The sequence below is a fragment of the Haliotis asinina genome, chromosome 3, assembly GCF_037392515.1.
Source record: "Haliotis asinina isolate JCU_RB_2024 chromosome 3, JCU_Hal_asi_v2, whole genome shotgun sequence".
Lineage (NCBI taxonomy): Eukaryota > Metazoa > Mollusca > Gastropoda > Lepetellida > Haliotidae > Haliotis > Haliotis asinina.
This window is the reverse complement of record NC_090282.1, coordinates 32664047-32679517: the sequence shown is the minus strand read 5'-3', so window position 1 is coordinate 32679517 and position 15471 is coordinate 32664047. Positions and strand designations below refer to the sequence as shown.

The 15471-nt window shown below is 40.0% G+C and overlaps 1 protein-coding gene across 2 annotated transcripts in view; it reads left to right on the top strand.

Moving 5' to 3' along the window:
* The window catches only part of LOC137276741 (platelet-activating factor acetylhydrolase-like), a 43283-nt gene that overhangs the window by 9211 nt on the left and 18601 nt on the right, over positions 1-15471 (top strand). For both annotated transcript variants that reach the window (XM_067808378.1, XM_067808379.1), the window contains exon 3: positions 357-522. In XM_067808378.1, the coding sequence (XP_067664479.1) occupies positions 357-522 (166 nt within the window). The remainder of the gene's footprint in view (positions 1-356; positions 523-15471) is intronic.

Genomic DNA, 15471 nt, shown 5'->3' with positions numbered 1-15471 from the left:
CAATGTGAATGCTTTCTCTGATGACAGACAGTGTGAATGCTTGTCCTGATGATAGTGTTCTGGTGAAAGACAATGTGAATGCTTTCTCTGATGACAGACATTGTGAATAGTTGTCCTGATGATAGTGTTCTGGTGAAAGACAATGTGAATGCTTTCTCTGATGACAGACAGTGTGAATGCTTGTCCTGATGATAGTGTTCTGGTGAAAGACAATGTGAATGCTTTCTCTGATGACAGACATTGTGAATAGTTGTTCTGATTTTAAGCAATGCTAAACTAATTTCTGATGACAATATGAATGTAGCTCTGACGACACTGATGTGAATGCCATGTCTGATATGTCTGTTCTGTGGCAGGTGATGTTTATGTCCCGGCATTGTGGCAGGCTCCAGTGCTGCAAAACGGGAAGAAGTTTCCTGTGATTGTACTGTCCCATGGTTTGGGAGGAAACCGGACCACATACACCACCCTGTGTCTCGAGCTTGCATCTCAGGGCTTCATAATTGCAGCAGTGGAACACAGGTGAGAACCATAGCTGATATAACTCGTTTAGCTGACGTGGTTCTTTCCCAGCCTAGTCCAGGCTAGCCATTTGTGAAATGTTCTTGCCCAAGGAACTTCTGAAGCCCATTCATAATACATTGGCTACAATCAAAGTTAAGAATTCTAAGGGCTATGAAAGTTTCAAGAATGAAAGCCCAGGCCTGCTTCTTACCTGATGAGGCCCATTTAGATTCTGCTCTTGGCTAAATATCAGCCACAAAGCTGAATGAGATTGAGAATTGGAAAGATGTTTTCAGTAATGACTCCCCAAGTTCTATTGAAACTTTAGTACAGTGATAATTTGATAGTTTGCTTACTGGTACATCATAACCTTGACTCACCATTCTCTAGACATTTTGACCCATTCCAGCAGAAAGTATTTAGCCGCTGTCTGTTGGAACACACACTCTGAGCATTACTGAAAATGGCTGTGAGGCTCACAAGTACACTAACATTTAGTCTCGGAACTATAGTTGTATTTGAGCTAAAATATAACCCCTTAAAAAGGGGATAAAGGAACTGGGGTTATGTTTTTGTTAAATGTATACCGTCTGGTCCATAAACATGGAAAGAGATATGCACAAAGCAGTTTTGAAGCTGTGGTTGTTGTAAGTCTATGTTTAAGGTGGGACAAGAAACCCTAGCAACAAAATCACTTTTTACAGTTGAACCAGACAACAACATAAGTATTTTAAAAATTATAATCTAAAATCAGTGCTTATTGATCTACATGTGTCATTGTATCCTGATGTGTTACTCCATTTAATCCCGTCCACCCACATTGAATCGCAGCTCACCCATTGGTTTATTTATGTACAGGAAATAGACTATTCTGAACATGGACTACTCACGCTAACGAGCCATGCATGCACATATTGTCCCAGATTATTTGGTGGTTGAGATCAGACTGTTGCATCACAAGTACCTCACATCACACATCAAGAAAGCCATTAGCTATGTCTACTCTTGTCCTTGACTGAATGTCTTTAAAACGCCCATGTGGGCTGTAAAATAATGATTTGCTCAAGGCGATGTTAGATTCTGCAATATTTTTTCAAGAAACAATCTCTGTATTATGGGAATAGTCATAGTTTTCAATAAGTTGAGCGAAGTGATCTCATTTTCAAAAAGATTAACAAGATTGGTTTGACATTTGAGCAATTATTGTGTAGCGTCATCATTGACTCTAATTACTGAAAGTACAGGAAGACTCTTTACTGAACTGCATTATGTCACTTCTTTGATTGGCATTTTAGTATTATATGACTGTTGGAAAGCATTTTGTAGCTAAAATTGTGATTAGCTTGTATAAATACTTATGCAGATGGGATTACGGCAGTTCTTGAAATATGAAATGAATCATCCTGCTTGTTTCAAAGTGCTATTTCTGGAAAATACAATAATCAGTGTAGTAAGCTCTTGAACAAATATGGGTTTTTATTGTAAGGCCAAATATAAGAAATGATGTAGTTCTGATTACACCACTTTCAAATTTAGCATGGGTAGGTAGGATTTTGTTTTTACTCATTTTAAGAAGTAAAGTAAAAACTAATAACACATTTATCAATGTGTAATTGTTTATTTAATCAAGCAAGCAGCCATCATATCGACTTTCTCTATCAATGTCCATTGGTGCCTGGAAAAAAAATGGTATCTGAAATCTTTTTTAATTCATACTGTTGAAAAATTAGAGTTGCCACCAGAATTGTTTCTTGTAAGACAACCAATGATGATGCATCATATTGTATGACTAAGGTCATGCATATACGTTTTGACGCAAGGCCAAGGATAATATGTGGGCTTCTGGTTCATCGATCTCAATTTAGAGCCTCCTACTGAATCAAAATGTCAGTTACAATAAAATGTAATCAACGTCCTCATCATTTTCTATATTTTCTGGCAGGAGTTTGTTGTGTTTTGTCACATAATATTATAAACCAGGTTTTTTTTAATATTGAAATAGAGGAAACTACCAACCAATCTGTTTTGGACAGCCAGATATTGCAATGAATGTCTTTTGTCCCCATTAGTTCGTACAGAGATGATAGTTTTGCCTGTGACCCTGAAATAGTAGACTTGCACATGTCTGTGTGGCTATAATTGATTGTTTACATGGTAATTTCTAAAAAAGATATAAATATCCCTGTATCTCACAGAAGCATCCTTTAAACCTGTAGACTTTCTGCTTATCTAGACTCGCCTCTCAAAGGATAGAAATACTATACATCTATTGGTTTAGCTGTCAGTACAGCCGTGGAAAACACTGCTGTAATACTAGTTTTACAGTCCCTGAACCACATTATTTTCACTACAGCCTAGCCCACCCTAAAGCTAAAGCCCTAAATGAGGCAAGTTCCCTGGTCTCCATGGTGCTCCTTTTCAAGTTAAATGGATTTATTTGTTACAATCAAAATTACGTATACACAGAGGCTAAGTGTTAGTCTAGTCTACCTACGACACTGGTTAGAGAACATCTGTGTTCCGCCCACTGACAGGACAGAATAACTACAGTCCATGGGTGTTCTTTACTCAGTATATTATTGCTTTACCTCCTTACTGAACCATGTCTGTTAGTGTCTGTTATCTGAAAACAAATCTCTTCCCCTCCCCAAGTGATGGTCCCTGCATAAATAAACAATGAACTGCTTATCAGCTAACGAATGTAGAGGACAGATGTCTTGAATATTTCCCCATTTCCATGAGGCAGTGGTATTTATACAGGGGAACTGGATGCTGACTCTTGTTCAGGGTCTCTACTTAGACTAACAGCTAGTCTCTGAAATGAACATATTTTACTGAAAAAATGTTCATAGTGAAAAAAAATAATATAATGAAATGGAGCCCTGAGGCTTTCTTCATTTCTCAACTTGCCACATTTTCTAGACTTGCATGGGCTTTCTTGGATACATATACTTCAGGGTCTGTACGACAGACTAGATTTCTGCTGCACCAGATACCATTGGTAGGTCGGCCTTAAAGTCACCTTAGACATGCATCCCAGTCCAAGATGCTGCTTGATGAGATATATTTCATGTTAATAAATTTTTTGAATGCTCAATTTGCTGTTTTCTTTCATGTATTAAAAAAATAGTTACGACTGAAGACTGAAAACTGCGTATGGTTTCATGGGATTGAATCTCAGAAATTGTATGCATTTTTTATTGCCTGTGAGTGTTTTCTTGACAGGTACCATTTTTTCTCAATTCTAATTTTGAAAAGAGATGTTGGCATAATGGATATCTCATTAACTAAATATTAAGAAGACAAATTTGTTTTAGTGTTTTCCCCACATTTCAGTGGGATTTAGTCATGACATCATCAGTTATTTTGGTAAGTCAGTATTCCATCATAATGGCATTCAAGCATGATGTCACAGGTTTCCACCATGCCAGACTGTTTTTTTAAAATTAATGATAACTTATGTTGACAAAATGAGATCCTGTCACATTTTTGGGCACTGACATATCATGGATTATTTCATGACCAGCAGATGCTGGATTGTGATTGGTTAAGTAAAGTTATTCAGAAGTATATAATCATGTTATGTACATTTGATTTTCCAATACAGTATGTATATGTTTAAAAATCTTATTAATGTAGTTATGGTAGAATGGTCTCCCTGAAATTATAATAGCCCTGAATAAATTTAAAACCGAATGCGTAACTTGAGGTTTTTAATTTACTGCATGTTACGTGTATGGTTTTAAATTATGTTTGGAGTTGTTATGCTTTGTTGTATACATTTCTGATTTATCTCCTTATTCAATAATGTTGTATACATTTCTGATTTATCTCCTTATTCAATAATGTTGTATACATTTCTGATTTATCTCCTTATTCAATAATGTTGTATACATTTCTGATTTATCTCCTTATTCAATAATGCTGTGACAAAATTATGTTTACTTTGTTGTACTGTCTTGTTAAACTTTCAGTGTAATTGAACAGAACCTGCCCATCTTTTCAAACAGTGTTGTAGAAACTGGTATACAGTCAGACTGACATTAAAATTTAAATGTTTTAAAAACTGTTTTCCTTTTTGGCAGTAAATGTAAAAAAAACAATTGTGAAACATCCCCCACCCCTTTTAACAGGTCTTGAATTGGTTTACCTAACAATGCATCTTAAGATGGAGATTGACACGACCAGTTTGTTAATGAGCAGAACCCGCTTGACTGGTTATAGTCTGTCTCCCAGTCCCTGAACCACATTGTGTTCCCTACTGTATGGCCCTCTCTGTAATGCAAGCAGTCATATAAGTAGTCTGTCTCACAGTCCCTAAACCGCATTGTCTCCCCTACTGCCAAATCGTCTCTCAAATGCTGAAGCCTGAAATGAAGCAAGTCAATTCCTCAGGTTCTGGTTTCCCTGAGGCTCCTTTTCAATTTATACGGGTTAGTTTGTTACTATCAAAATTATATGTATTCAGAGACTAAGCATTAGTCTAGACTGGTTACTGTGCGTAGCCATCATAACAACAGAATGAATAAAAAGGTTGATTTCGTGTTCTTATGTCATCAGCCTTTATACTGAAACATGCCCTAAAGAAAAGAGAGGTGTGATATAGGAAAACATCACAACATCTTCGTGAGTGAGAACTTGTCTTGCATGTGTTAAGAAACGATGTAATGACTGTCAGGTGGTGCTGATTTCATGTCATTGTAACCCAGCGACAATGGCTGGTAAGAAAGGCTGGTATAAAACATAAATATATGAAGGAAACTATAAAAATATTTATAAACCACGTGCTGGTACCATGATGGCGTTGAAATATTGCTTGAAGCATGAAAACACATGCCCAAAACATGCAAACCATAAGAGGTCTGTCCTGTGTATACTATTCAAAAGAAGTTAAGAAATCCTAATGGTGGCATACAAGCATTATCAGCTTGTCTTATGAAAAAATCCTTTCAGTAAATGTATGCATGAAGTCATCAATTGCCATCCCAACTTAACAAAATGATAATGTCAGTTACATATGTGCCAGGATGTAAACTGTTTTCATAGTGGAGAATATAAACAGAATCAACATGATTTTGGTAAGGGATGACTGATTTTACAAAAAACTGTTATCGTTACAAACATGTAAGGTTCAAATAAAATTCATGCTAAATGAAAATTGTATAGAAGTTAAGCAGAATACCAGAGTTGAACCTTACATATAAATGACATTTAATTATGCATGTGTGTTTATGTCCATTTATGTGCTACATACACGCATTCCATGTAGTGAAAGGACTGCCTTTGATGTCATGTACCAGGGAATGTGCTAATGGTGTAACCTTGTAAGTCTTTCCTGTTAACTAGCTCAGCTAAATGTTACTTTGGTAAAACCTAATGATTGGTAATGCTGAATCAGGCAGCCAATATAGAATGTCATTTTAGCTGATTTGTTGTTTGGAAATGAAAGACCCTATATTTTCAGTCTGAGAGAATTGAAGATTCATTTTTCAAAAAACTTGGTTGGCATGTAGACTATTTATTTTGTGTATTATATTTCTTGAAAATGTATAAAAACATGTAGGAGTGTAATGCTTTTGTTTGCTCATTGTTTTCAAGGTGTGCATTAACAGTAAGAGGGCTAGTATTAAGTATATTAGAAGTCCTAGTCTATAGAACCACATATATGAAGATTGGTAAGTTTTCTCTCTGTTGTGCAACCCTATTTGCACTACATTTTGCCTGTGATCTAACAGACACAGAAACATCTATCCAATACCATGCTTATAGTCTGAAATCAATCTAGGCATGTTCAGAAAAATTAAAGTTCCGTATTATCAGATTTTACATAAGTTAACAACTGTTGGTTTTTTTAACTGTAAGATGTGTTCATTCATAGATGATATGTTAGTTGGACTTGTGCATGAAGATCTGAGTTAGACTTGATCTTCGAATTCATTAACCCATGCTTGTTGTAAGAGCCAACTAACATAGTAAAGTTAGTGGTTCAGGTTTGCTGACACATGACATTGTATCCCAAATTCGTAGATTGATTCTCAGACAGTTGATCACTGGATTGTCTGGTCCAGAGTACAGACTGCTGCCATGTTGAGTGCAGCGTAAAACAACAAGCATTTAAATGATACATACTGCACAGGGGCAGCTGACAGTCCTTCTGTGAAATAAGTTGTACATTGTATACCCATCCTGAATCAAAGTCATGTGAATAAGGAAGGGTTACACTGCAAGTGATAAAGTTCATGATTCAGCGTCACATGACATGATTTAACCCATGTCTGTCCAAATTACCAACTTATGATGACTGTAAGCTTATAGTCAGAATCACAGTGGGATCTCCCCTGTAGGAGCAGTAGATACTGATGTGCACACTGTGTGGCGATGGCCTTTGTTGGGATGTCAGGGGAGCCAGCAAACAGCCTGTGACTGACACAAGCTGTGGTGGCTGATTGATGTAATTATGGGGGCGGCTGTTGGCAGTGAAGGGGAGTTACTGTAGAGGATTGCTGAGGTTGCCAGTGTTGCAGGTCATGAGGAATCACTTGGTGTAGTGATGGAAGGGGAAGTGGATGATGGCTGAGGTCACCGATGTTGCTGATCACTTGGAGTAGTTGTCCAAGGTTTGGAACAGAAAGTATCTGATGGCTGAGGTCACCGATGTTGCTGAACTGTGACTTTGAGTAGTTGTCCAGAGTTTGGGACAGGAAGTATGTGATGGCTGAGGTCACCGATGTTGCTGATCACTTGGAGTAGTTGTTCAGAGTTTGGGACAGGAAGTATGTGATGGCTGAGGTCACCGATGTTGCTGATCACTTGGAGTAGTTATCCAGGGTTTGGAACAGAAAGTATGTGATGGCTGAGGTCACCGATGTTGCTGAACACTTTGAGTAGTTGTCAAGAGTTTGGGACAGGAAGTATGTGATGGCTGAGGTCACCGATGTTGCTGATCACTTGGAGTAGTTGTCCAAGGTTTGGAACAGAAAGTATCTGATGGCTGAGGTCACCGATGTTGCTGAACTGTGACTTTGAGTAGTTGTCCAGAGTTTGGGACAGGAAGTATGTGATGGCTGAGGTCACCGATGTTGCTGATCACTTGGAGTAGTTGTTCAGAGTTTGGGACAGGAAGTATGTGATGGCTGAGGTCACCGATGTTGCTGATCACTTGGAGTAGTTGTTCAGAGTTTGGGACAGGAAGTATGTGATGACTGAGGTCACTGATGTTGCTGATCACTTGGAGTAGTTGTCCAAGGTTTGGAACAGACAGTATGTGATGGCTGAGGTCACCGATGTTGCTGATCACTTGGAGTAGTTGTTCAGAGTTTGGGACAGGAAGTATGTGATGGCTGAGGTCACCGATGTTGCTGATCACTTGGAGTAGTTATCCAGGGTTTGGGACAGGAAGTATGTGATGACTGAGGTCACTGATGTTGCTGAACACTTGGAGTAGTTATCAAGGGTTTGGGACAGGAAGTATGTGATGGCTGAGGTCACTGATGTTGCTGAACACTTTGAGTAGTTGTTCAGAGTTTGGGACAGGATGTATGTGACGGCTGAGGTCACCGATGTTGCTGATCACTTGGAGTAGTTGTCCAAGGTTTGGAACAGAAAGTATGTGATGGCTGAGGTCACTGATGTTGCTGATCACTTGGAGTAGTTGTTCAGAGTTTGGGACAGGAAGTATGTGATGGCTGAGGTCACCGATGTTGCTGAACTGTGACTTTGAGTAGTTGTCCAGAGTTTGGGACAGGAAGTATGTGATGGCTGAGGTCACCGATGTTGCTGATCACTTGGAGTAGTTGTTCAGAGTTTGGGACAGGAAGTATGTGATGACTGAGGTCACCGATGTTGCTGATCACTTGGAGTAGTTATCCAGGGTTTGGAACAGAAAGTATGTGATGGCTGAAGTCACCGATGTTGCTGAACACTTTGAGTAGTTGTCAAGAGTTTGGGACAGGAAGTATGTGATGGCTGAGGTCACCGATGTTGCTGATCACTTGGAGTAGTTATCCAGGGTTTGGGACAGGAAGTATGTGATGACTGAGGTGACTGATGTTGCTGAACACTTGGAGTAGTTATCCAGGGTTTGGGACAGGAAGTATGTGATGGTTGAGGTCACTGATGTTGCTGAACACTTGGAGTAGTTGTTCAGAGTTTGGGACAGGAAGTATGTGATGGCTGAGGTCACCGATGTTGCTGATCACTTGGAGTAGTTGTTCAGAGTTTGGGACAGGAAGTATGTGATGGCTGAGGTCACTGATGTTGCTGATCACTTGGAGTAGTTGTCCAAGGTTTGGAACAGACAGTATGTGATGGCTGAGGTCACCGATGTTGCTGATCACTTGGAGTAGTTGTTCAGAGTTTGGGACAGGAAGTATGTGATGGCTGAGGTCACCGATGTTGCTGATCACTTGGAGTAGTTATCCAGGGTTTGGGACAGGAAGTATGTGATGACTGAGGTCACTGATGTTGCTGAACACTTGGAGTAGTTATCAAGGGTTTGGGACAGGAAGTATGTGATGGCTGAGGTCACTGATGTTGCTGAACACTTTGAGTAGTTGTTCAGAGTTTGGGACAGGATGTATGTGATGGCTGAGGTCACCGATGTTGCTGATCACTTGGAGTAGTTGTCCAAGGTTTGGGACAGGAAGTATGTGATGGTTGAGGTCACTGATGTTGCTGAACACTTGGAGTAGTTGTTCAGAGTTTGGGACAGGATGTATGTGATGGCTGAGGTCACCGATGTTGCTGATCACTTGGAGTAGTTGTCCAAGGTTTGGAACAGAAAGTATGTGATGGCTGAGGTCACCGATGTTGCTGATCACTTGGAGTAGTTGTTCAGAGTTTGGGACAGGAAGTATGTGATGGCTGAGGTCACCGATGTTGCTGATCACTTGGAGTAGTTGTTCAGAGTTTGGGACAGGAAGTATGTGATGGCTGAGGTCACCGATGTTGCTGATCACTTGGAGTAGTTATCCAGGGTTTGGGACAGGAAGTATGTGATGGCTGAGGTCACCGATGTTGCTGAACACTTGGAGTAGTTATCCAGGGTTTGGAACAGAAAGTATGTGATGGCTGAGGTCACTGATGTTGCTGATCACTTGGAGTAGTTGTTCAGAGTTTGGGACAGGAAGTATGTGATGGCTGAGGTCACCGATGTTGCTGATCACTTGGAGTAGTTATCCAGGGTTTGGAACAGAAAGTATGTGATGGCTGAGGTCACCGATGTTGCTGAACACTTTGAGTAGTTGTCCAGAGTTTGGGACAGGAAGTATGTGATGGCAGAGGTCACCGATGTTGCTGATCACTTGGAGTAGTTATCCAGGGTTTGGGACAGGAAGTATGTGATGGCTGAGGTCACCGATGTTGCTGAACACTTTGAGTAGTTGTTCAGAGTTTGGGACAGGAAGTATGTGATGGCTGAGGTCACCGATGTTGCTGATCACTTTGAGTAGTTGTCCAAGGTTTGGAACAGAAAGTATGTGATGGCTGAGGTCACTGATGTTGCTGATCACTTGGAGTAGTTGTTCAGAGTTTGGGACAGAAAGTATGTGATGGCTGAGGTCACTGATGTTGCTGATCACTTTGAGTAGTTGTCCAAGGTTTGGAACAGACAGTATGTGATGGCTGAGGTCACTGATGTTGCTGAACACTTGGAGTAGTTGTTCAGAGTTTGGGACAGGATGTATGTGATGGCTGAGGTCACCGATGTTGCTGATCACTTGGAGTAGTTATCCAGGGTTTGGGACAGGAAGTATGTGATGGCTGAGGTCACTGATGTTGCTGAACACTTTGAGTAGTTGTCCAGAGTTTGGGACAGGAAGTATGTGATGGCAGAGGTCACCGATGTTGCTGATCACTTTGAGTAGTTGTCCAAGGTTTGGAACAGAAAGTATGTGATGGCTGAGGTCACCGATGTTGCTGATCACTTTGAGTAGTTGTCCAAGGTTTGGGACAGAAAGTATGTGATGGCTGAGGTCACTGATGTTGCTGATCACTTGGAGTAGTTGTCCAGGGTTTGGGACAGCAAGTATGTGATGGTTGAGGTCACCGATGTTGCTGATCACTTGGAGTAGTTGTCCAGGGTTTGGGACAGGAAGTATGTGATGGTTGAGGTCACCGATGTTGCTGATCACTTTGAGTAGTTATCCAGGGTTTGAGACAGGAAGTATGTGATGGTTGAGGTCACCGATGTTGCTGATCACTTTGAGTAGTTATCCAGGGTTTGAGACAGGAAGTACGTGATGGCTGAGGTCACTGATGGTGCTGATCACATGGAGTAGTTATCCAGGGTTTGGAACAAGAATTGAAGTGGGTGGTGGTTGAGGCCACCGATGTTGCAGGTCACAGAGGGTCACCTGGAGTAGTTGTCCAGGTTTTGGGATAGGAAGTAAGTAATTGCTGAGGTCACTGATGTTGCAGATCACGGAGGGTCACCTGGTATAGTTGGAATGGGAGGTATGATGGTCAGGCCACAGTTCCTGTGTGTCACAAGGGGTCACCTGCTACAATTGTCCAGTGTTTGAAAGAGGAAGTGGGAGATTAAGCAGGGGAAGTGATGGGACAGAGGATTGTTCTTGAGACTGTCATATTCATGCGATTTCTTATCATGATTATTTATAAGTTGTGTTCAATGACAGCTGACTATTACAGGTATTATCAAAGGTTCCAATTCATGGTTCTCCTTAGACAGATGCATCCTTACTTTGTGTGTTATTTCTTACATTAGCAAACAGTCAACATTGCGTTACAGTTTGAAAAGTTAGCTTGATTCTACAAGCTGTATGTCTTTCCTAAATTGGTCTCACTGCATACTGATAAGACTGACTTGGTTGACACATATCATCGTATCTAAATTGTGTAGATTGATGTTGAGTATCGGATGCCAGAACATTGTATTTAGAACCCAGCTACTGGATAGAAAGTAGCAGTAATTCTTACACTGCAAGTTAGATTTGCAATCTGCAATGTAGACTTTGTTTGTATTGGATTTAATACAGGGTGATACTTGTCATGCAAACCTTGGTTCCCAGCATAAAGTAGAGTAATGAGATAGCTGACAGGTGCCTGTTGACTGTACCCAGTACTTCTCTGTTGATGAGTCAGCTTGTCCCACATACAAGTAACAATGTCAGCAGGCGGTAGTGTCACTTAGAGTTAGGTATCGAGACATCACTCTTAGAATGTGTGGAAGCTGCCATTAAACAAGTAGATGGTATACCTATCCAAGATAGAAGTAACACATTCAACTAGTACATTGTATACCCATTCTAGACAAGAGCTGCACATTCAACCAGTACATTATTGTATACCCATCCTAGAAGAGTTGCACATTCAACCAGTACATTGTATACCCATCCTAGACAAGAGTTTCACATTCAATCAGTACATTGTATACCCATCCTAGACAAGAGTTTCACATTCAATCAGTACATTTTATACCCATCCTAGACAAGAGTTTCACATTCAACAAGAGTTTCACATTCAACCAGTACATTATTGTATACCCATCCTAGACAAGAGTTTCACATTCAACCAGTACATTGTATACCCATCCTAGACAAGAGTTTCACATTCAACCAGTACATTGTATACCCATTCTAGACAAGTGTTTCACATTCAACCAGTACATTGTATACCCATCCTAGACAAGAGTTTCACATTCAACCAGTACATTGTATACCCATCCTAGACAAGAGTTTCACATTCAACCAGTACATGGTATACCCATCCTAGACAAGAGTTTCACATTCAACCAGTACATTGTATACCCATCCTAGACAAGAGTTTCACATTCAACCAGTACATGGTATACCCATCCTAGACAAGAGTTTCACATTCAACTAGTACATGGTATACCCATCCTAGACAAGAGTTTCACATTCAACCAGTACATGGTATACCCATCCTAGACAAGAGTTTCACATTCAACCAGTACATTGTATACCCATCCTAGACAAGAGTTTCACATTCAACCAGTACATTGTATACCCATCCTAGACAAGAGTTTCACATTCAACCAGTACATTGTATACCCATCCTAGACAAGAGTTTCACATTCAACCAGTACATGGTATACCCATCCTAGACAAGAGTTTCACATTCACCCAGTACATTGTATACCCATCCTAGACAAGAGTTTCACATTCAACCAGTACATTGTATACCCATCCTAGACAAGAGTTTCACATTCAACCAGTACATGGTATACCCATCCTAGACAAGAGTTTCACATTCAACCAGTACATTGTATACCCATCCTAGACAAGAGTTTCACATTCAACCAGTACATGGTATACCCATCCTAGACAAGAGTTTCACATTCAACCAGTACATGGTATACCCATCCTAGACAAGAGTTTCACATTCAACCAGTACATGGTATACCCATCCTAGACAAGAGTTTCACATTCAACCAGTACATTGTATACCCATCCTAGACAAGAGTTTCACATTCAACCAGTACATGGTATACCCATCCTAGACAAGAGTTTCACATTCAACCAGTACATGGTATACCCATCCTAGACAAGAGTTTCAGATTCAACCAGTACATGGTATACCCATCCTAGACAAGAGTTTCACATTCAACCAGTACATGGTGTGCCCATCCTAGACAAGAGTTTCACATTCAACCAGTACATTGTATACCCATCCTAGACAAGAGTTTCACATTCAACCAGTACATGGTATACCCATCCTAGACAAGAGTTTCACATTCAACCAGTACATGGTGTGCCCATCCTAGACAAGAGTTTCACATTCAACCAGTACATTGTATACCCATCCTAGACAAGAGTTTCACATTCAACCAGTACATGGTATACCCATCCTAGACAAGAGTTTCACATTCAACCAGTACATGGTATACCCATCCTGGACAAGAGTTTCACATTCAACCAGTACATGGTATACCCATCCTAGACAAGAATTTCACATTCAACTAGTACATGGTATACCCATCCTAGACAAGAGTTTCACATTCACCCAGTACATGGTATACCCATCCTAGACAAGAGTTTCACATTCAACCAGTACATTGTATACCCATCCTAGACAAGAGTTTCACATTCAACTAGTACATTGTATACCCATCCTAGACAAGAGTTTCACATTCAACTAGTGCATTGTATACCCATCCTAGACAAGAGTTTCACATTCAACCAGTACATGGTATACCCATCCTAGACAAGAGTTTCACATTCAACCAGTACATTGTATACCCATCCTAGACAAGAGTTTCACATTCAACCAGTACATTGTATACCCATTCTAGACAAGTGTTTCACATTCAACCAGTACATTGTATACCCATCCTAGACAAGAGTTTCACATTCAACCAGATATGTTTTCACCCTGGACAGACAGGGTGAGTAGCCCCATCCTGAATGTCATCCATGCTGGGTTGATACCTTAAATGTCTCAGCTGAATATTATAAGTTGTTCACTGGTCATGAGGAGGGCATGGGTTCAGGGAACATATACAAACATCAAGGGTAAATCAACCCATTGGCCAAGAGGCACCAGTGAATAATGTATTTATCTTACCGAACACCTCAATGTTAATTTTGAACTGTTTCAAGCATGGGTATTTGATCGTATACTTCAGCAAACCTGTCTGAATCAAATGATTTGAATCTTGCATCTTGCTGTTTTTCCTGCAGGTATTGTGTTAGTAAAGTCGCTGCAGTGTAATTCCCCTATTAATAATATTCACAGGGACTACATATGAACGTTTTGTCAAAATTTATTTATTGGAATTGCGAGGCAAATCTTTTCATAGCCATCGCTAGATTTTGCAGATGAAACAAGAAAAACAAATTTATCTCACTTCCATCTGTTTGCCTTTGCACAACATCGGTAATTTCCATGCATCATGCATGATTCAATGTTATGCTACCTGTTATCAAAGACGTATATTCACGTGAATATACATCTTTGCTGATATTCAACCAGAAATAGCGATCAGCTGTGCACAGATGTTTTGGTCCAACGTACCGGTGATTCAGGTAAAAATGATCCCATAATATTACATCAAAGAACTTCTATTCCATTATCAGAATATGTTACATATTATGCAGTTATTGTAACAGATAATTTTCATTGCTAGCATATAATGCATGTTTTCTGCAACCATATTTAATATATCAGTGAACACAAGCCATTACCTGTCTGGATACATTTTACGTAGGAGACAGTTTGACAAGTCACTGCTGACTTCCTGCTGTACTTGCAACTCTGATTGTGAAAAAACAAAATGTTGGCCATTTAGCTGTTGAAAATGATTTCAATGAGTAAATAACACGGGTCTCAGAGTCCATGGATTACGAGACTGTAATCTGTCATGATTGCTAAGAATAACGTAAAATTGGTGCTGATAGGCGCGAAAAACGGACCCTCAAGAATGTGGTAATCGGAAGTTGTACGTGTATGGAATGAAGTAATGCCAATCTCTTGCTGTGTTTCGGTTGTTTTGGTCAACAGTTTTAATAAATAAAGTTGGGATTGAATTTAATCAAGTAAAATGTGGTTTCTGATACCATACATTCTGGGATGAATGTGTTTTACCACGCTAGAGCATGGTGTGTTGCATTACTGCAAACATTGTAAATACTCCTTGTAACTGGACTGATAGCATGTCTTGTCTTTCATAAGTTACTACTGCGATGTTGGTATGATTATTATTGAGGAAGCCCTGTATGTTTTAAGCAACTGAAACACAATGAATATGTACGATAAACACTGTCAGTTGCCAGCCACACTGAATTTCACTAGTTCGCATAATTTATAAAGGGGTGAAGGGGTGTGATCACAGTTCAACTTTTTTATGGGAGCCACGGATTACCCCGCGGTTTAACCAAATCCGCGGTATCCCGAAGCGCATTATTGAGAGGGATGACTGTATTTTCAGATTATACTTCATGTTAATTTTGAACCCATAGATGTATATGACAGGGATTCATATACTTGGGA